At 50.2% G+C, this 22,963-nt stretch overlaps 1 protein-coding gene across 1 annotated transcript in view; it reads left to right on the forward strand.

Moving 5' to 3' along the window:
* Positions 1 to 22,963, forward strand: part of SORCS2 (sortilin related VPS10 domain containing receptor 2) — a gene marked incomplete at its 5' end in the record, with an annotated part of 358,408 nt that overhangs the window by 206,185 nt on the left and 129,260 nt on the right. Inside the window, one exon of the mRNA XM_080931404.1 lies at positions 19,368 to 19,467. Coding sequence (XP_080787530.1) covers positions 19,368 to 19,467 — 100 coding nt within the window. The remainder of the gene's footprint in view (positions 1 to 19,367; positions 19,468 to 22,963) is intronic.

Here is a 22,963-nt window from a genome sequence, read left to right on the forward strand (position 1 = left end):
ATTTTGCTATATATATAAATGGTCACTAGCTTCATCCACATATTCATGCTTTTCTATACCTCTTCTCCACCTTTTCTATCCACCAACTAACCATCCATTCACCTATCTACCCAGTTATCTATTTACCTGCTCATTCACTTACCCACTTATCACATCCATCTACATACTCATCCATCCATACACCCACCCACTACTTATCAACCTACCCAATCATCTACCTATCTATCCATTCACATACTATCTATTCATATACCTACCCACACATCTACTCACCTGTCTGTCCACTAATCCACCCACCCATCCATCCATCCATCAACCCACCCATCCATCCATCCACCAACTCACCCACCCATCCATCTACCCATCTATCCATTCATCCATCCATCCATCCATCCATCCATCCATCCATCCATCCATCCATTCACCCACCCACCCACCTCTCCATCCACATACCTATGTATCTATCTGCCTATTGGTTATTTACCTCCCTCATGCATACCCTCATCCACCTACCACCTGTATATCCACCCACACATCCATTACTCAACCACTAATACACCTATCCATTCACCCATTCATCCATCATTCACCCACCATTATCTTCCCATCTTTATACATATCATTCCAACTCACCATCCATTCAACACCCATCCATATACCTACCCACCCACCCATTCATCCTTCCCTTTATTCATTTATTTGGTGAGCACAACCCCATGGCTGGCACCATGCTAGGCTAGGGATGCTCTAGAGTCTGGTCTTCTAGTTGAGGAAATCAGGCATTAATCAAATAACTGCTCAGAGAAATAGAAAGAAAAGATGACCAGACCTCATGATTTTGTTTGAGCTGGTGGTGGAGGGGGGTTCTGACATATGTCTCTCCCCTGGGTCATGGGTGTAGTTAAAAGTGCCCTTCTGTGGGCAGCCCTCCCATGGAAGATAAAGCTGGTAGGATCCCTGAGATCATGGGGCTCCCCTCAGGAATACTTCAGTCTTTGGATATGCTCTTTGAAAAGCATCACCCTGGCATTGGTCCTGCCATTCCCAAATCAACACTGGAGAAGACAGCATCAGATCTCAGAGAAGGCATTTCTGAAAGGAGGAAGTAGTGAGGACCAGCAGGGATGAGCGATAGTCGGGCAGACAGGATGCTCTGCAGGTACTACAGTACCCAGATTCCCCCTAATTCCTGCCTGTTTATAAGCATGGGCCACAGTTCCTCCCTCAATCCGGTAACATCTCTGCTGTCTGGAACCTATGAAATTGCCCACCATGGATGACTGGGTGACCAAGCTGGCTGTCCTTCTCCCCCAGATGTCTGTCCCTCGGCTCTGGCTGCCTGTCCTTCATCACTGGCTGGCTGCTTCCCCTGCACCCCACCCCCATGATGCCCATCCTAGGGGCTTCCATAAACTTCTGTTTCTCTTCAGCCTTCCTGGGATATAGACCAAGAGCACCTGCCCTGTGGGCTCCCTTGCTGTGGGAAGATTGAAGAGTGTGATTCTTTGGGCAGCAAGGCATAGTTCCAGAGCTGGTCTGGGCATGCTGAGTGCAGTCCTGGCCACTTCTATCTGCCCTCTGCCCTCTGCCCTCTGCCCTCTTATGAACATAGACACACCATAGAGTGGGATCACTGAGACAAGAGGCATGGAGGGCCGTGAGTTTGGTTCACATTCTTTGGAGGGACAAAAGCTTCATTCTTCCACTTCTCCTAGCCAATCTGAAACCTCCACATGCTTCTAGAGGATTCTCCAGCAGGCATGGACCCCTCAGAGGGGGAATGGAAGGCAGGCTCAGACTCTTGAGTTCTTTAACAGGGTAGCCGGCAGCTTGCCCTGTGTGGCAGCTTCCAGGGTCTAGGAATAGATTCCAGCCTCTGCTACCCACACTCAGCCCCGTGACCACACTGTATCTGTTTCTCTGGACTTGGCTGTTAAGATCCTGTTCAGCAGTGAATGTCCAGGTGCTTGGCTCTCTCTGTGTGGCTTACATCCTCAGGAGAAGTCAGCAAGGTGCGTCCGGCACTGTAAATCCTGGGGTTTCCTTCTTTTCTGTGGCAGTGTGATGCTCTCTTATGTAAGCTTCTCCCACTTTCTTCACCTACTCATCCCTGGTGTGGTACTTTCATAGGTTCCATGCCTGTCATCTGTGACCAGAGCAGCCGTGAGGAGGACCCTTCAACACACAGCTTTCAGCTCTTTTTTTTTCTCCAGCTCAATGGCTGGTAGATCACAGCTGGTTCTATTTTTAATGATTCCAGGAATCTCCGAATTGCTTTCCATAATGGCAGTGGCTCTGTGAATAATTAAGGAGCAAGTTTCTCCCCAGCTGTGGAGACCATACCCTAACAAGTGACCCAAAGGAACCCAGTCTCAAATATGTACCTGAGTGTTTTATTTAATGTGAGAGTTTTAAAAGCTTTCTTCATACAGCCAGACTTGCAGGAGATGGGGTACAGGAGAAAACAGATGCTGAGTTTACCATCACTTCTGCCCCTTGGGGGAAGTATACTGTTGTGGCCAATAAGCCGAGGTTCCATTGGCTCAGAGGCTACAAATGCTCTCTCTTGATTTACATGGTCTAAATGAGGCTCACTTAGGACCCTGACTGTAGACAGGGACTCAAGGTCCACGGCCGCTTCCATCAGCAGCACAGCCCACCTTAATCAGTGCCAGCTGGGGGCACTTGGAGCCTGATCCAGAAGCCGTGTATTCGTGACATTTCTAATGTCATGCTGCTACAAGGAACCCACCAAGTCCTGGGACTCAAGTTCCATGGAACTTAGAAAATATTCAGCCAGTCATACAGCACAGAGCAAAGAGAGACTCTGTTGCTGTCCTGTCTCCTAACAACCACCACCTTGGGAAGAGGCTCAAGCACATACCTGGAGACAGGATTCAATTGGCGAAAAACAAAAGGGCCACATATCAGTTGTCACCAGCTTCTGGTCTCTTGCCTCAGCCTGTTTGTGTCCTTGGGGGCAAAGCATGCCCGTGATGTCTGACTCACATCTGCAGAAGAGCCTGGGTTCTGGCCAGCATACACCTGCACGCTGAAGCAGAGCTGACCTGGGCTGCAGGGTGCTGTTGGGTACAGCAGGATGGGTCCCATCCAGGGCTTGTCATTACTTCCTCCAGGGTTCTCCATCACTGTCCCTTGAGGGACCCAGCTAACTGGGGTTTGGAGTCCCCCTTACCCAAGATCATACCTCAGCTTGGCCCTGACCAGCAGTATAGGCAGGCATGCATGTGGTCCTCTTAGAACTGTGGGTCTATAAAGCAGGGTCTGATAGGCTGGCCTCCATTTTCCCATAGAGAAGGAAATCCATTCACTGAGAATCAGTAAATACCAACCAAGCCTTCGAGTACCACGCCCCCCTCCATCACCCCAGAGCACTCTCACCAGGCTCAGAAGGGGGGCTTACAGCTGCCAAGTGGCAGAGCTGTGCTTCACACTCAGGCCTGACTCAGTGGCCTTCAGTGGTCTAGCCTTCAGGCTGCTGCCTCCAGGTGTTCATGACCAAGGTCATTTAAGATGACCTTGGACTCCTAAGCCATCACACCTCACAAGTCAGTCCCAAAGTAAGTGTCAGGGTATGGGACACAACAGCTGGTGTGAGCTGGTTCAGGGCACTATCCATGCCTGGGGTGCTCAGTGCTCTTTTGAGGTGACCTAGAAAACCATACAGCACCCTAGTGACCCTAGCTGAGCCAGCATATGGGCAGCAGTGTAGAAGCAAGGGCCAGAGTAAGATGCAGAGGTGAGGGAGAAGTGAGGCTGACCATGTGCAAAGGAGCCGGAGTCAGAGAGACCCAGAAATCCCAGGCAAACGATCAACTCTGAGCTCTTGCAAAGGAGACTGGGCAGGGCTGGGGGGAGGATGTGGAACTGTCCTGAGAGCTTGTGTATCTTGCTTCTGGTGGGTTCTTTTGGTAAAGTGAGAACTGAATCCCAAGAAGGGGAAGGAGGACGCTGAAGCCATTGGCACATGGGACCAATGTGGCTGCCTGTCTATGCACCTTTATCCCACTTACCCTCCCAGAAACCCTGCACTCAGTTCTCCCTGCGAGCAGAGGAAGTTAGCAGAGGAAGTGAGCGAGATCCTGATGGGCATGTCCTTCACTATTCAACCGGAGGGTGATGCCCTTTAAACCTCACACGGTGCTTGTGCACCCAGCTGTAGAGAGGCGAGGACTGACATGTGGCGTTTATGCCAAGGCCAAACCCTTCTCCCCACGCTACCCACAGCTCTAGAAATAGAACTCTCCGGGAAGCTGCCAGAATCTCCCACTGTATCCCTTGTCCCTGGCTCGGGGCACTCGGCCAGTGGCTTTCTGCATGGAAGCTCGAAAATTAGCAACTTAATTTTGGTTGTCAGGACATCAGAGAGGGAAATATGTGTTTCCAGGGGCTCATTTTCGTACAAACCCAGCATGATAAAAATAAAGAGAAAGGCCGAGTCCCAGGGAGAAAGGACACTTGCTAAATTTATAACAGATTCATTATTCATGGGCCAGACCTGAAAAGGCCACAGTTCCGGAAAGCAGCTGGGCCGAGTAGGGAGGTCCATTGCTGGATCCCATGAGATTTCCCTATGGAGCAGGAAGCAGGAGACATGGTAGGATGAAGGGCCGGCAGGCTGTGGATGCCTTGGCTCCATCAGTGGCCTAAGAGCAGCTTCGCAGAGGATCACCAAAGGCTTTGTGTACAGAGCCAGTGTTCCCCCTGCAGCTTAGAATTTGTACAATTCCCTGACATGGGATAGGGAAGCAGGGGAGTATGGGTTACAAATCACAGCAGCACAGAAGAAACTGTGTGGATTTGTTTGCTTTTGTATTGCTGTGATAAACACCATGACCAAGAGCAACCTGGGAAGGAAAGGCTTTGTTTGGGTCGACAGTTGTAGCCCATCCTGAAGGGAAGTCAGTGGGAATTCAGGCAGGAACCTGGAGGCAGGAACTGAAGTACCAGCCATGGCAGAGTGTTGCTTACTGGTTTGCTCACCACGGCTTGCCCAACCTGTTTTCTTATACCCAGGATCATCTGTCCAGGGGTGGCATAGAACACAGTGGGCTTGACCCTTTCACATCGAACATTAATCAAGATGATGTCCTGCAGACTCATCTACAGGCCAATATAACGGACACATTTTCTGAAGTTTCTCTTCCCAAATGATCTTGGCCTGTGTCTAGGTACCAAGACACCGAGGGTCAGTGTGGAAGAGAGATGGCTAGTGTCTGTGGCTATTGTCAGTAATCTAAGGCCTTGGGCATGAAGACAGGGCCACACCCATCTTTCCTCTACCCTATCTTCCTCTGATTTGCCCATTTCTATGTTCAGGCTTCTGGAAAATTTAAGGACATAAGAGAATGTGGAAGCCATACTGGGCTCTCTTGAGGAGGGTCTTGTTCTGTCCTCTAACAGCCCTAGAGAGTTAGTACTGTGGTCTCGTGAAGTGACCATGCCTTTGGAGACTGGGGACTCACCCAGAGCAATATACTTGTGACCAGATGAACTGCATCTTGGGTAAGGATGATGCTTGCCTGGGTACACTTCTGTGTTAGTAATGTTCTATTGCTGTGAAGAGACGCCATGACCGCAGCAACTCTTATAAAGGAAAGCATTTGACTGCGACTGATTTACAGCTCAGAGATTTAGTCCATTATCAGCATGCTGGAAAGCATGTGGCACTGCAGGCAGATGTTGTGCTGGAAAAGGAGCTGAGAGTTCTACATCTCCTCAGGCAGCAGGAAGAGAGAGTGAGCCACAGGGCCTGGCTTGAGCATCTGAAACCTCAAAGCACACCACCTTGCTAGAGACACTGAGCTCAGGGTTTGTCTTTAACTTGAGGTGATCCTGGCTCCTCAAGACAGGGAGAAAGGCGTACCCCTAGGGAATGTCAGGAGACCCCTGGTGCCCCTTATGTGCACCAAGGCTTCCTCAGGGCTCATCAGACATCTCCAGATGTGGACTGGGCATCAATCTTAAGAAAGAAGCACCTCGGAGAGGGACACTTCTGAGCTGTGGTGATCCCTGTCAGGATGACTACAGCAGGCTGCTGCTGGCAGCCAGGATAAAAATCAAGCTACTGTGTCCTGCCTGCGGCCTTTTGCTTCTGGGCTGTGTGCAAAGCAGCAGATGTCCACGCACTTCAATTTCCCCGTGGATAAGGTGGGGATCTGCTGTCTGCTCGGCCTCCATGCATCTCCAGACTGAAGGCGGGTGTAGGTGTATTACCATCTCTGTTCCCCTTTCTAAGTCTGTCTTCACCGGGGAAATCCTCCCCCACTAAGGCACAATTAAGTTTCCCAAATTAATTATGCACCTGACAGCAGGGTTGGTGATTTCCTAATTCCCACTGTAATTACACGGCAGAAGCAGTCACCCTGGTCTCCCTGGTGGGTGTGGGCTGTGCATTGAACGTGGCATTTTGGTCTGAACCTGGCTGGGGCTGTGCACTTGCAGAGGGTGGTGTGGCTGGGAGTGAGGTAGGGGATCTTCTCTCCTCAGCAGACACAAAGGGAGTTCCTGGCCTGTCCCAAGTCATGCTGTCTCTTAGCTCTGTCCTTGGAAGATCGTGTGGGCCCAGGCAGGGAGGCAATGGAGCCGTGATCATGAGGCATTGTGAAGCGACTAGGATGGTGACCTTTCCTAGAAAGGACTATCAGAATTGAGGGGATGGCCAAAGGCTGTGTCTGGGGATCAGATGGTTGGTGGGGTGAGAGAATGGGTTTGGGGCAGAGCGGCTGCACAGTCAGGTCAGTGTGCTGTTCACAGAACACTTCCGGGTTTATTCTTTTGTTGCTGATGTTGTACTCTGGGCAGATGGGAGACCAGCATTCTCCCTCCAGCCACATCCCAGCCTTCAAGTCCATTCTTGGTCACGCCCCCAGGGGGCTTGGACACAAATGCCATTTCCATATAGGAAAGCATGAAGCCCTTGGAGTGACTGTGAAAAGACCAGGGGTGGTGATGAGAGAGGGCGTGGTCCACGTGGCTCCAGGATGAAGGTTGGCACAACCGAGCTTCCCACCCATGGGCATCCCAGGATTACAGTGGAACACACTTTGGCTCTGGTCTCAGACAGGCCCTGGCAGCTCAGAGCAGCCTTCGTGAGGAATGCATGCAGCCCCTAACCGCAATGCTGCCCTTCCAAGCCACAAGCCCTGGCAGGCAGCGCCACCGTGGCTTCAGGGACCACAGAATTACATCTCTCTCAAAATGCTCCTTTTTAAAATTTTAATTGCCGTGACCATAATTCTGCTTATCTCCATCCACCCCTGATGGTGGATTTATCGTAATGAACTGTAACTGGGCCGCCTCTGATCTCTGGGGGCTGTTTATTTTCTAAGTTATCGTGGGTTCCATGTTGGAGGACAGTCTGCTGCTGGCTGGGAAGTGGGTCCCCACTGCGGCTTGGTTGCTCTTACAGTCTCCGAGACTCAGCCTTTTCCCTTGGGGTCTAGGAGACAGGCAAGGCTCCCTCTGCTGTGTGTTCAGTGCCCTTGCTGAGGAAAGTCCTGCCATTGGCTTCAGGACACCTACCTTACCAACCTACCCACAGCCCTGCTGGGTATCGCCATTCTGGCTGCTAAGAGAATGTGGAACCTCCCATTCCTAGCAGTTAAAATATGGAGTGTGCCTAGTCTAGATGCCCAGACCACAGAGGGTGATGCCACCAGGGCTGTGTGCCCTGTTCCATCAGCAGCCTACCCAGGAGAGGTAACTGGGGAGTACAGTCCCACCTCAGGGCCTTTACAGGTGCTGACCTGGATACCTACATGGACCCACTAACCCTCAGTGCATTCCAGACTCTGTTCTACATTAACTCCCTGGGAAGAGCTGTGCTAGTTTCATTCCATTACCATAATAAAAACCATAACAAAAGCAACTTAGGGGAGAGGGGGGTATTTCAGTATACAGGTCGCAGTCTAACACTGGGACAGGAACTTGAAGGAGAAGCCATGGAGGAATGCTGTGTGCAGGCTTGCCTTCTGGTTTTCCCACAGATTCATGCTTGGCTAGCTTTCTATATAGCTCAGGACTATCTACGTACAGAATGGTGCCACCCACAGTGAGCTGAGCCCTTCTGTGTCAATTAACAATGGAGAAGTCCTCTACAGAGGGCAGAGATGCACCCTGGGAAGTCACTGACCAGAGGTTCAACTCACTTGGAACTCTCAGTGACTCTGGGGAAGGTGTGGTTCCCCTCATCCAGAACAGAGATCCCTGAGGACCAGCAAGCTGAATGAGCTTCTCGGGGTCACTGTGGCCTCTGTGGGAGTGGGACACAGCCCTGCTGTGCTTGCTGTCCTCTGGGAAGTGTCCTTTTCTCTTCATGCTATAGGTGCTGACAGGCCTTGGGCCTCCCAGGAATCCAGGAGTGTCTGAAGACAGTGCTCTGCAGGAAAATGAGTATCCCCTCAAATGAACAAGGCCACACGCTCCTGGTCCTCCACAGCTGGACCTTGAGGGGAAAACTCACACTCAGAGCCACGGTCTTCCCTCAGTGTTCCAACTCCCTGTGAGTGCTCCTCACTGCTCTCTCTTCCCAGGAGGGGCTGATCCCCAACACTGTCTCCTCTGGAAATAAATATTTAGTCACAAATGGGGGCCATGTGCGGTGGGGATGAAGTTCTGGGCGTAGGAACCTATGGCCTATGTTGGTTGCATCTTTCACAGCATGGTATTCCCGTTTGCCTCCTGATCTGCATAAGAAGAGCACCCTGTGGGTCTTCAGTCACAGAGGGGTTGACAAGGGGACTACTGTGGAAAGGTCTCAGCATGTGGGTGCCTTTGAAGTTCTGCCTACTGTGTTCTTTAGGGTCCTTGAGGCTGTCCTTGGTGCTCCCTACCCAACGGATTATTTCCTGCCTACATTTCTGTTCGCGTTCCTTCCTCTCTGCTTTCCTGAAGCAACTATCCTGTCTCATAAGGCTCCAGGATCATTCTCATTGGAACCCATTAGAAATAGCCACCCATGTTCCTGACCAATCTCTCTCTCTCAGCTCTTGTAACTCTTCTGCCCGGTCCCTAAGTCCTAGGTCTCCTATAGACCTGAGGCTTTTCTATATGCTCAGGTAATACCATTCTTGGGCTCTAAGAAATACTCACACTTTCTCCAGGTCCTGGTAAGCCTGTACTTCCTTCCCCAGGGCTATCCAGAGACCCCTACATTTTGCCTATGCCCTACACCTCACTGAAATCCTGGAGATCTGCTCTCTAGTATCATATTATACATGTGTGGCCCTGTAGGCAGGAACATGTCTGACAGAATGACAGTTGACTTTACTGTACAGAGGGTCCTTGAGGCTCCTGCCTGGTCAAGTTTAACCCCTTCAGTGCTGTCTGTGAGGAGGGCTGGGGACTACCTAGAGGGGAGGGGCCTGGGCAGTAGTTGTAGGCACTGAGATCTTCCTACAATGTGAAGCCATGCCCAGGGACACCAAATACCTCTTTGTCCACCACTCCATTACAAGGCCTCAGCATGGTGTATACTCAAGTCTGTGGAAGGGTTTCTTGCACAGGATTGAATTCTCAGTGTAAAAAAGGTGCCAAGGCCAAAAGCCAGATTATCTGGGCCAAGATCATGACCACATTTCCATCTCTGGGTGCTAGTTGGACTGCAGGCAAGGGTTTAGAAGAATGTCTGGGGTTGATCAGCACAGCCCACTTTATTCCAGAACTGTCTGCCAGCAAATTTCATAGCATTCAGCACTCAGGACCATTGCAGATGTAGCAATGTGTAGAAAGTCTAGTCAGGTCATCAGGCCCACAAGATGGAATCTGCCCCTTGGGCGTTCAGGCCTAAGAAAACTGGAGCCTCCGGTGTCCTCTACAACCTCTCTCCAGCCCATCGCTGAGCTGCCTCAGGTTCAGTGTTGAGTAAGAAAGATCCCTGAACCCATAGTAACTCTCACAGGCAATGCCATGTTGCTCTCCTGTCATGGTGTCCACTGATCAGTTGGGGTACATTAACAGGTAATAGGATGGGTTTGCAGAGAGTACTAGGGTAAGAAATGACATCAGGAAGGTCTGGGGGAGTCATTTCACGTCTCAGTTAATAGGACAAACCTGAAGCTAGCACCTGGCTCCTGAGGTTGCTGTACCTTGGGCTGTTAGGCTCCCTGTGCCTCAGTTTCCTTATCTGCTCCAGCCACAACCATGTTCCAACTTTGTTAGGTGCATCTGTAGTTACCTTCAGTCTCTTGCACAGGGCAGACATGGCAGGGGTGGATAGGTTAGAGAGGCTCTCTTCTGTTTCTCAGAATACAGATGTCCTTCACATCAGGAGAGTCTGATGGACTTTTTGTTGGTGGTGGTGTTTTGGCTTGGTTTTGTTTTTCAGTTCATGATGTGGCGAAAGCAAGAGGAACTCCATAGAAACCACATTGCAAGCTTTGATCTTTTCCAGGCTGCCCATATGTGAGAACCTTTCTGACAACGCTGGGCAGCAGAGAGGGGAAACATACAGGCTGCGGGGCTGTGTGTTCTAACTCTGTGTACTCAATGAGTTATATAAAAAACAGTCAATACTTCCTTACAGCATGGGCTATGTAGATATTTTGCCACTGGAAGTTAGCAGGGGTGTGCTGAGCACACTTGAAATAGTAGTCTGGGCTCGGCTCGTATATCCTGGGGTGTTCGGCAAGCTGGGAATGGTGTGAATTTTTTACTTAACAATATTTTAAATTTAGGATTGGGTTGGGGGGGGGGACATAGTTTATCATGAGCAGAGAAAATTCTGTTTGATGACCTGCCTGACCCCATTCTTCCTACACCCCTTCATGCAGCTTACCTCACTGGCCAACACATTGTTCCTTATTTGACACTCAGACTCTCAAACCACACTCCAGATTTTTTTCTGAATGACATCGTTGCCCTTAATAGTGGTGATTCTCTGTCCATGACTGATCCTCGGAGGGCTGACTAGGAAATTGGGGTAATAGGAATCAAACTTTCCTCTTGGTGGGTCTTATAGAACTTCCAGCCCCTTCTGCAGCTTGTGGGCTGTGTGACTGTCAGTACCAAATCTGTTTCTATTGTCATATCACACTTCTGTTGCCTGGAGCAGGACTAAATCTCAGAACAGGCTTCTAACATGCATCACCTTTTGCTCAGGGGCTATGTCTATGCTTGGTGGTAGGTCCCCATATCTCCCCTACTTGGCCTCAGTTTCCCTATAAACAAAGTACTTACTAGTGATTGTCTCTAGAGTAGTGAGGAGTCAACTGGAGGCATCCTGCAGGCTGTCAGATGTAGACTCCTGATTATTATGGGGCATAAGGAGCACACAGTACAGTAGGCAGAGGGCAGTCCAGAGGCAGTGAGCTGGGCCTGAGCAGCACTGGCTTCTTTCGGATGCTGCCTCTACATTCATCCTCTGTTTTCAGGCATGAATATCTGTTCTGGACCTTTTCCACACACATAAGGTCCATGTCCTATACAAATACAGGCCCTGCCCTGGGACAGAACTTGCAGGTGGCCTCTATGGAAGGGCTGGGAGATGCCTGCCTGGTAGAAGTATGCCTTTTTCATACCTGCACATGCTTTCCAGGTTAGCAATGGTAGCTGAAAGCAGGGCCTCATGGTGGAAGGAGGGGGAGAATGTGGCCCACTAGTGAAATAATTATAGAATATGAAAATGGCTTAATGAAATCATTTTTAAAAGAGAATGTGTGCAAACACTTGGCAATTAAGCAGTCAATTCGCAAATAGCAATTTTCCAACCGTGCTCGCCTTCTGTGCTTCTATCACCCTGGTTTTAGACTCTAGGTTTTTAATTTTTTTAATTTAAATGAATGAATGAAGATTAGAATGGTCTCACTCAGCACTTCAGGAAAAAAGTTGGACAGACTGGATCCTGAAAGCAAGGAAGTCACCTAAGAGTGTGACCTGTTGTGGGGCAGGAGATCCTTCTTGAGTGCTCCTATCCCCTCCTTCCCATCCTTCCTTAGTGTCAAGGCTTGTGCTTGGACACAAACTCACTTTTGCATGTCAAGCTTGCCCAAAGAGGAAAACCTGCTAGCTTAAGGTTATATAGCTCAGATCTGGCACTCAGAAAGGCCAAGTATTGATTGTCAGCTGGGTGCTTGGTTGGCTGACCTTAGACAATCTTGGTGACCTCATTGTGACTGGATCTGGCAACTTTGGGAGGAGATAGTCTTAGGCCAGTGCTGGCTGAAGGGTTCCACCATCGGCCTATCCAGACTGCTTACTGTGCACTAAGGCAGGTTTTCCTTTAATTCCCAGGCTTATCTGAGGCAGAACATGCCAAACCATACCCTTGCCTAAGAGACAATTCCAGTGAGTAGATAAGTTGAGTTCCAAATGGACTGGCTGTGGCATCCCTTCTTTTCCCTTTGTTCAGCTCACAGTGCTGTGGCCTTTGCCCTGTGTCCCTGCTGGGATGGCATCTGAAACGTTCTGTATCACCACTGACCCCTGGCTGCTTCCAGCAGACCTCAGCCAGCATAGGAAGAGGTTGGAGGGGCTCCAGTCACTCAGGGCCTGCACTGTCTCCAAGTATTCCTCAGCTATTGTCCTCTCAAAAGCAATATTATCCCATGGCTACATGTTTCTTGGGCCCTTCAGTGGTCCCAACAAGGGCATCCCTGTTTCTTGGATCCTGGGATTTTCTATGGTTTGTGCATTTCCCTCCAGCATGAACAGCTGGCTGCCTGGGGGTTGGTGAAATCACAGTCCTGTTGGGCATTCCATTGTTATCTACTTTCTGCCTGACAAGAGTCAAGTACCATGAGCATCTAATTAGGAATCACCTGGGTCAACAGTCAGTGCTCAGATCAGTAACTACAGCTGCTTGTGTGAGTTGAACAGATACATTCCAAACTCATGTCTACCCAGAACCCCACAATCTAGCCTTACCATCACGGGCTCTTTATGTAGCTCCAGACTTAGGGTCCAAATCTCATGTGAAAACCAAGGTAGGTACTAGAGTGACACAGCCACAAGCCATGGAGACCTGGAGCCCCCAGACACCGAGGGTGGGGCAGGACATTTTTTTCCTGGAGTTTCTGAGCCCTGGATTTGGGATCTGGGGCTGGAAAAGCTTGAAGTTTCCCGGCCTGGAGTGGTTCTGAGGCAGCCAGAAGAACCTAACCCATCCAACTCTTCTTCCCACCCATGTTTCCCTGGCTTCCCAGAGTTGGAATGACCTGGGTTGCCTGACTCCTGTAGTTTGTGTAACTCTGAAATTTCATGGTTAGAGTTAGAATCAGGAGTTCAAGGCCAGTCTCTGTCTGGGTTACATAGATTCTGTGGGTGGTTTGGTTTAGACGTTTTAGTTTTCTTCTGGAGGTTAAAAACACATCAGTAAGACACCAGGTCCTGTCCTCTTCCAATCACATCTCCACCACCTGACATTGTGGACCAACTGACAAGTGGCTTGTGTCACTCAACTGTTCCTGAGTATCATGTGTCTCCCTTAAGCCAAGTGGAGGCCAGACCAGCTTTTCCTTGGGTGAGACCTCCTGCCCTACAAAGAGGCAGGGTCCACCATCTCTTAGGTGACCTCTGCCATAACAGCTTTTTCTTAGCAGGAACCAGAGTGTTCCAAAGAATGGGTGTTTGTGTTTTGTCTTCTTCTGAGACAGTAAAAACATTCAAGGCCACCCCATCTAAGTCATTCTCATTGGCCCCGCCCCTTAGACTCTTCAGAGCGACTCTTCCATATATACCTGTCACCATTGTTGGGTATCTGTTTGCTTGAGAAGCAGGTGCCCATGGGGATGATGATGGGCAGGTGGCCATGCATACAATGAAGACTGGGAAAGCACAGCCAGGCCCATAACTGCTTTATGGGGACCATTCAACTAATGCCTTTGCTAGAAATCCAGGGCTAGTACCAGCTGACAGTTACCAAAAGGTGCGGGGTACCTGCAGGTTAAGGACATTGGTCACATTTTTTTGCATTGATGGGGACCTTAGAGGCTGCTAACTCCAGTCCTCCATATCTTAAAGGAGAGTGATTCTGATTCCCTAGCTGGCAGCCCAGAGCCCCTGCAGCCCAGAGCCCCTGCAGCCCAGAGCCCCTGCAGCCCAGAGCAGTGGATGCCAAACCCAGGGTGGGATTCCTCCTTAGGATGCATGGGTGAAGAGAAGATGAGAGAGGGATCAGCACAGTTCCTGGGGTCACTCCCAACTTTACCCCATCATCATCCAGGCTTTATCCACAGCAAGAGCTGTCCGGACTTCCAGCTCAACTTTGGCTGTCTTGAGAGGCACATTCCTGAGTAGTGTCACTTGGCCACCATGTCACCTGTGTCCCCTCCAGCTCTTCCTGTATTCCATTTGTCCAGTTCAAGTCACCATTTGTCCCTCCTGAGGACGGGCCCCGCCCCTACAGACTGAATTCCTGGTTCCAGCTGTAGCCACAGTGGGTCAGTCCTTCTGACAGATCAGCCTAGTGGCAATGACAAACCCTGTGTGGCATGGTGCATGCTACAACCAGGCACCCTCTAAGGGGACTTCACATGGCCACTTAGCTGACCTACTGGGACAGAGCTTTCCAAGTGAGGACTCTGCCCATACGGACCCTGCCCCTTCCTGGGGGCATCCCTGACCTCATCTATCTCCAGACCTGAAGTTCTGACCCAGCATGTTAGGAATCGAGGCTGTGGGACTTACACAAGACACTGTTGGTCACAGTACAAAGACGAAGGTCAGTTGTGACGGAGATGCGCAGGAGACCTAAGCATATGGATGAGAGAAAGAAGGAAGGCTTCCACTGAGGGACTCTAAACACAGAACATTCTAGAAGATGCAAAGCCAGCAACAATATAAAGGTCAGTGCCACCCATGGCTGGAGGTCCAGTGGGTAGCAGGCTGAGCCTAGAAAGTGTTTAGGGCAATGAAGGGACTCCATTCTGCCTGATGCCACAGTGACGGATGTCTGTCATATTAAGTCTGTTGGGTCAGCAGGCCCTCATCGGAACTATGGGCTCTGTGTGTGTTTCTTGGTTCATCATCCTTGGGCCAAATGTATCCTCTGAGGGAGGAGGGCAGTGGCAGAGAAGGGCTGTGTATAGAGCCAGGGGTGTGGGTAGACTGCGCTTACCTCACTGTTTTGTGGTTATCTGAAAACTGCAGTAAAAGGAAGTCTATTAACTAAAACTAGGAGCAGGTGAAATTAATTTCAGTAATGATTTTAATTACCTTGATATATCCAGAATATTAGTATGTCAATATGTAATCTACATAAAACTGACAGTGAGGTATTTTACATTCTTTCTGGGCTCTGAGCCTTTGAAATTGGTATTTTTCAGTTTTTCTGCATTTGGCCGTATGGGCCACACATTCCAAGAGCTGTAGACTGGAGTCACCAGTGGCCGTTGCATTGTTAAGCAGGTCCAGCCCTCTCTACCCTTCCCCTGGGCCGCTCTTGTTTGCCCCAGACCTGACTGTCCCCTGAAGGCACTCCAGTCATTGGCTACTGTGTACTGAACCCATCATACACTTAAGTGTACTGCAGACCAGGCTCAAATGCCCACTCTGTGACTTCACAGTGCTGTTACTTTCTAACCCTGGAACCTGCACAGATGTTTCCTCACTTGGAGGAAGGGACTTGGCACGTGGGACCGAGCATTCCTGATGGTGACTCTCAGGATTGTCTCGAGTTCTGGGTAATCATGGCGATCGGGAGAGGAGGAATTTTGATCAGAAGTGATTGGTGTCATGCTGCACACAGAGCCTGGGGAATGGGCTTCAAAGACAGAGGCAGGCTACAAGCTCAGCGTTGTCAGGAACCTCTAGATCACTGGCTCTCAACTGTCCTAATGCTGCGACCTTTGTCGTGGTGACCTCCTATCAATAAAGTACTTTTGTTGCTATGTCGTAACTGTAATTTTACTACTGTTACAAATTGTAATACAGACATCTGTGTTTTCCAGTAGCAGTCGGTGATTCCAGTGAATGGGTCATTCAGCCCCAAGAGAGTTTGTTACATCAGCCTCAGGGCGCTCACACCCTCCGGAGGAGGGATGCTGCCTGTTATACTGTGCCCTTCCCTTTATTCTAACTGCCCAGGAGCACCTCAAGGCCTGTGGACAGGAAGGTCCTGGCTGGGGGCAGGAAGGTGCTGGATATAATGTGGAGACTGGGGGTCAGCAGGTTAGGCTGGTAGGTGAGGTGCAAGGCAACTGGGGTCTGAGGGGCATCCGTGCACTGTGGGTATCCTTGTTAATATCCCTTCTGCACTGCCAGGGCCCCATGTGTCTTCCACTGCATGGCTACCTTCTTGTCACCCCTCTGCCTCTTTATTTTTTAATCTGACCTACTCCCTCCTAGATCTCTGTGTCTTGGTCTGTCTCTCTGTTTCTGCCCTGTCTGTCTGCCCCTCCCCAGTCTCTGTCTCAGTGTCTCCTCTTTCTGTCTCACTCTGTTTGTGTCTCTCTCCAATGGTCCCCCCATCTGTCCATCTGCCCCCTATATGTCTTTGCATCTTTGATTCCCCCCTCTCTCTTTGGAATGTCACATCTGTGTTCCTTTGGCAGCTTCATGATGCTAGGGAACTAAAGATGAGCCCTCAGCTGTTCTGGAAGTCCCAGCTCTGAGAGAAGGTGGAATCTTGGGGGCTAGTTCCTTTGGTGGGTCTGATGGAGACTCTATTTCCATTTCCTTAAGCTCCTGGGGCTGCAGCCCTCTAGCAGTGGCCTTTGTCTCTGAGTGGCCTTCCCTTATCCCGATAACATCTGTGAGAGCTATAGTTCACTTGTGTTCTTGGCTAATGTGTTTTCAAAGATACTGGGGCAGGTACTCTTCCTTAGCAGACACGGTCTATTCCTTTTTGCCTAGGGTCCCCGTAAATGTCTCTTTGTCCCTGCATGTCTATGACCCAGAGCTCCCACTACCCCTGAATCTCCCTGGTGCCTGCATTGCTATCCCTCCTCTGGTATAATAGCATTTTGTTAACCTTCCTTAGCAAGTCCCTGTCTCCCTCCCTTGATAGGTGTCCTAGACCACAGGGGCACTCACTGGGTGCTGTTCCCTGTGGCTATCCCACACCCGTGGGTGTCGCTGAGTTCCTAGCTATGGGCAGCCCCTGTAGTGAAGAGGATGAGGAAGAAGCTGGGGCAGATGAACTGGGGCTAAGGCAGAGAGGGGAAAAAGGGAAGGGGTGGGCTGTGAGGGGCTGGGGAACAAGATCAGGTCTTGGGATCAGGAAAGGGCAGCCAGAGATCCATCTGCATTAGGCTATGGGCACTGAGCTTATAAACAACCATTGTTTCTACAGGGCTCTGGGGCTCATGGATCGATTTCTGCTAATGGGGCCTCTCACTTCCCCCTCACCAATGAAAATCAATTCTCTGTGGTTTAGAGAGCAAATGTGCCCTGATTAGACAGACAGCAGGATCATGGAGTCATCTTTGTTCTCTTGCTTCAGTCCTCCCAGGGAGGCCTGAAGTAGCCAGATCCCAGATGGTCCCCCAGGGAACATACCCCTGCATGGCAACCCCGAGGCTGAGGATGGGGAGCAGGCTGTCTCTTGTCTTGGCCTGAGGGACCTTGTGACCCTGAGGTTTATAAAGAAACTCGGGTGTGGCCACCAAGCCTGGTGATAGTAAACTCTGCCATCTTCCTGGAACTGCTTTACCTGGAGATCCAGGGAGGAGCTAGCTCTGCAGGAACAATAAGCACCGAGTGAGACGGGGATTGAAAGACCAATGGGGTGGAGCATTTACACTAAGGTTGGCCTCATTTCAGGCCCAGAGCAAGAAGCCTTGACTTCCTCCAGTCTCTCTGTAGGCTCGGAGAAGGGAAGATGCTGCTGAGACCACACAGGTTCAGGTGGCAGGCAGGGTTCAAGTCCAGGTGCCACACAGCCAGAGCCCCTCCCTACCCAGCCTGACTCCCCTGGTACACTTGGCCTAGTCTGCAGTTCCCACATACTATAGACGTATTTTTTGAATCACTTTTTAAACATATATACATTGCTGTTCTCTGTCTGTGTGTGTCTGTGTGAGGATGTCAGAACCCTTGGAACTGAAATTGCAGATAGTTATGAACTACCTGTGGGTACTGGGAATAGAACCTGGGTCCTTTGGATAAGCAGTCAGTGCTCTTAACCACTGAGTCATCTCTCCAGCCTCTATTTTTATTATATTTTGTGTGTGTGTGTGTGTGTGTGTGTGTGTGTGTGTGTGTGCATATGAGCGCAGGTGCCCAAGGAGGACACAGGCTTTGGATCCCCTGGAGCTAGAGTTACATATGGGAGCCAGGAACCAAACTCAGGTCCTCAGGAAAAGCAGCAAGTGCTCTTAACTGCCGAGCCATCTTTCCAACCCAAGTTCCCATATGTTTTAATGAGCCATCATGGGAAGCCATTGTGGCTTACACATCAATATAGAGGTAGTTCCATGGTTTGATGTCCCGGGGGATCGTAGAACAGACCTTAGCACTTCTCTCCTTGGTTTGAGTGGCCTGAGGGCTTCAGGGCTCAGAGCGCTATTGGTACTTTCTATCTGCTCATTTTAAGAACGAGGAAAAGAACAGGAAGGGGCTTAATGGGGTTGTGTGGACTTACCCACTTGTTCTCCCTAAGTGAGCTCACTGGGCCAGCTTGTGGTGGCAGGGATCCTGGGGTCTGATTCCCATCAGGCACAAAGCTCTCCTGTGTTATGGTTTTGTGCTTAAGGTCGGGCATCAGCGTAGGCCTGGATGCTCCGGGAGGAACTGAGCATTCGGAGAAGGCAGAGGATGAACAGCACAGAGCAGAGGGATCCCAGCTCGGTCAGCGGCCATGCTGAACCCGCTGTGACCTGGCATCAGACGGGCTAGTGCTTGAACCCTAAGTCTGCTGCTTGTTATCTGAATGGTCTCTCGTGCAGGACACTGTCCCCTAGGTGTCTACTGCTTATCCGTGACATGCACAAAACAGCAGAGATCTTCAGGGTTTTCTGAAGCCTTGTGAAGATGGAAGGATCAATAGGCTCTGACTCCTGAGAGGGGTGGTAGCACACACCTTTAATCCCAGCATTTGAGACAAAGGCAGGCTGATCTCTAAGTTTAAGGTCAGCCTGATCTGCAAAGTGAGTTCCAGGACATACAAGCTACACAGGGAAACCCTGTCTCAAACAAGCAAGCAAGCAAGCAAGCAAACAAACAAACAAACAAACAAACAAGCAGTTCTGACTTGTCATCCTTACTCCCAACCTGGATCATAAATTCTAGCAAACCTGCTGTTCACAGGGAGCCTGGCCTCCTACCTGCCCTTGGGGCAGGGACTACTGCCCCTGGAAGGATGAAGAGGACAACACTGTATCCAGTTCTCAGCTCTGCCTGCACACCATGGTGCTGCTAAGCCTACCTCTGGAGGGCTTGTGCTAACAGTTGTCTCTCTGTTCCCATAGGTCCTCAGATTTTGGGACAACTTACACCAAGCTTACTCTTCAGCCTGGTGTCACCACCGTCATCGACAACTTCTATATCTGCCCAGCTAACAAAAGAAAGGTATGTGTATATGATGGGCCAAGCCAGCTCTTGGGATCTGGCTCTCCATGGCTACCTGTGTCACCGATCTGTTCCTGCTGTGGGACAGTGGTCTGGTGTGAGGTAGTTGCTCCTCACCTCTTATTTCTCTGGTTAACTTTGATGAGTATATTTGAAACTATCAGTTGGGTCCTTGGAGGAGAGCCTGCATGATTATCTAGGGTTTTACCCATCTTCTTCTGTCCCCAAGGCAACATCCAGCAGGCCGGCAGGGAGGAGAGTCAGAGAGCTGGTGGGTGAATCTGTTCCATCTAAGAGTTCTGAAGGCAGCTCCAAGAGCCTTCTCTAGGGTGTCATCTCTCTAGGGTTGGTTTGGTTCCATGCCAGAGCATTGCTTGCTCTCTTTTAGTCTACATTTACCCATTATCGCTCCCTGTCTAGATGTAGAAAAGGGAAGACCATGGGAGACCCCTCCTGCAGATGGGCAGCTTTATCTTGGCTACCTGGAGACCCCAGCATGAAGTCAGGGGAAGACCTGCATGTTGGACTCAGTCTAGAGAAGCAGACCCAAGGTCACAGGACAGGACTCAGACAGAGCAAAGCTCCAGTCCTGGTTTACGTGTCTGGGATGTAGCCCATATCTTACACAGACTTTAGTGAGTCCTGCACAATGTTCCTCACAAGACCAGCACCTGGGCCCCAGAGGTACTTAGGTAGTGGCAAAAGAGAAATCCTAGCAGCTTGTTACTGGACACAGGCCCAGCTGCTCACAGCTTGAAGGCTGGTGCTCACAAGATGAGATAACACAGAAGTGGAATTTATTGGAGACCTTGCCTTGAGGAGACAGAATGCTCTCAGATTTTCATGTTAGGGGTTCTCATATGTGAGCCAGATTTTATAAGGAAGGGAAGAAGAGATGGGGTACTGGGCATAAGAATACATGCTGGGTAGTGCCCTCACCATCACATCCCTGTCATGCTGTCCCAACCCCAACATACACACACACACACACACACACACACACACCCATACATACCATGCACCCCTAACACACACAACACATACACAATGACACACATATACCACACACACACAATATACATACCAAAACACACAACACATACACAGTGACACACATACAACACACCACACACCATACACACACAAACCCACACCCACACCCAACATACATACCTAACACACACACACCATACACACCTAACACACACAACACATACACAATGACACACACATACCACACACACACACAATATATACACCTAACACACACAACACATACACAGTGACACACACCATACACACACAAACACACACACCCAACATACATACCTAGCACACACACACTCTTGAACACACACGAACATGCACACACACCAGACTTTGTCATTCTTTTTCGGCAAGCTAAGCACAGTGCTTGTGTACTTTGTGTTAGTGGATGCACAGAATTAAGGAGTAAAGAAGCCACTACTCCTATCACTGCCTGTCGGTCTCCAGATGTTTCAGGTTCTAAAACCTAAAGAAATGCCATTTAGAAGGAAACTTGTTAATCATGTAGGTGTGCCTTTACTTTTGGTTGTTTGATGATGGGCAAAGGAGGGGAAACAGCAATTCTACCAAGAGCCAGCCCCAGAGGTGCAGCCCTGCTAGAGCCTTGGACATCCCACAGAGGTTGGGGAAACACTGAATGGTATTTCTGCTGAGGGCACCGTGCACTCTAGAGGCTGTAATACTTGCCACAATCCAGGGACTCTGTGGGACAGTGGAGCCAGACTGAGCAGGTCCCACTGCAGGTCAGCCAGGTGGGAGGACAGGAACCTCAGAGCCGTTGCTGAGCTGCAGTTTAACTCAGCCGCTTGCTTTTCTTAAGGTTTATTTATTATTATTTTTATGTGTACAAGTTTTTGCCTATGTGAATGTATGTGAACCATGTTTATACCTGGTGCCCATGGAGGTCAGAAGAGAGCATCAGACCCCTTGAAACTGGGGTTGCCGGTGGTTAGGAGCCACCACATGAGTGCTTAGAACTGACCTCAGCCAGTGCTCTTAGCTCCAGTTCTCTCTACTGCTTTTCAGTGAGACCACATCTAGCCTGCCAGAGCAGGTCATCTGGCCTTATACTGTCCTTTCCTTGACTTCTGCTACTGAGAAAGCTTCCTACTGGGCAGAGTGGGAACAGCGGTGAGAGGGCTCTGCAGAGGAGCAGGAGGAGGAAAGTGGTTTGGTTTTAGCTTTCCCTGCCTCTTCCTATACCCCTCCCTGATGCCTCACACAGGTGATTTCACCCCACCTACAACTGTCCAAGCAAGGAGGCATCGCTGTCCATTTCCCGGGGCAGAAAACTGAGAAATTTGTGATGTTGTCCCATCACATACCTCATAGAAAGAGATCTGGGTCTGAACCTAGCTTCTCAGTCTAAGCTAAGGAGGCGGGATATTGTCCATTAGAGGTGCTGTGGGGCTTCTACCTGCTGGGAAGCCTGAGGCATGGAAGGAGCAGGGCAGACTTTTGCCTCCCTGCCTGCTGAGGGTCCTTCCTGTGCGGCTGTGATGGAGTATATGGGAGAAGTGACCTTTGGAGATCAGTGCTGAAGGGCAGACTCAGCGGACATGTTCCCATTGCTTAGAGCATCTCCCAAGTCATATGTGTCCCACCAGTGTTGGTACCTGGTATGGTAAGGAGCCAACAGGGAAGCCTGCAGGCTGTGTCCTTATATGGAAGGAGGGTGCAAGGGCAGCTGAAGCACTGAGAACCACGAGAGCCTCAGATGCTGGGAGGAATGGAAAACTTCCCAGGGAGGTTGGGTAGGGAGCGGTGAGGTATGTTTCTGGCATGGACTGGAGTCACCACCTTGACCCCTCTGAGCCTTGGTGGCAGCCCAGGAATATGAGCTCAGTAGAGAGTTCTGGAAAGGACCTTCTACGCAAGCTGGTTCCTGTTCAGGGTACTGGCTTCCTCTACGGGCCTATATATATGGTATAAAAGAGATGAGACAATCAAGCATTTGCAGTTTCAAAACGGGACAAACTCAGCCCTGCTAGGGAGAGGTGGTTTGAACGTTTCCGGGCTCCCCTGAGCGTCCCGTGTCCATGTAAGCACAGGCCGGTCCAGCTCAGCTGACCCACATGTTACCAGAGGCCGGAAAATGGCAGACCGTTACCATATTCCAGGCTCAGTCTGCTGGCTGTTTGCTTGTGTCAATCCTGTTTCCATTCTGGGCCTCGTTTTCCCCATCTGTACATGAGGCTGCACAAAGCCCAGCTTACTTCCATCATCCCCGCCTCTGCTGGTCTTCTCCCAGAAACCCCAGGGATAGAACACTCCCTGAGGAAGCAGTTTGCTTTGTCTATACCTCAGTCATCCATGTCCTCTGTAGGAGGCAGCAGGGTCTTCATGCTCCCCCTAGTCGGGCTCCAGGAGGCCCACTCATGGATCCAGGCAGAGGTCTGACTGTACCTGGTGCTGGGGCAGAATGCTTTTAGCCAGATACAAGCTGAGG

This window comes from Micromys minutus, assembly GCF_963924665.1.
Source record: "Micromys minutus genome assembly, chromosome: 1".
Taxonomy (NCBI): Eukaryota; Metazoa; Chordata; class Mammalia; order Rodentia; family Muridae; genus Micromys; species Micromys minutus.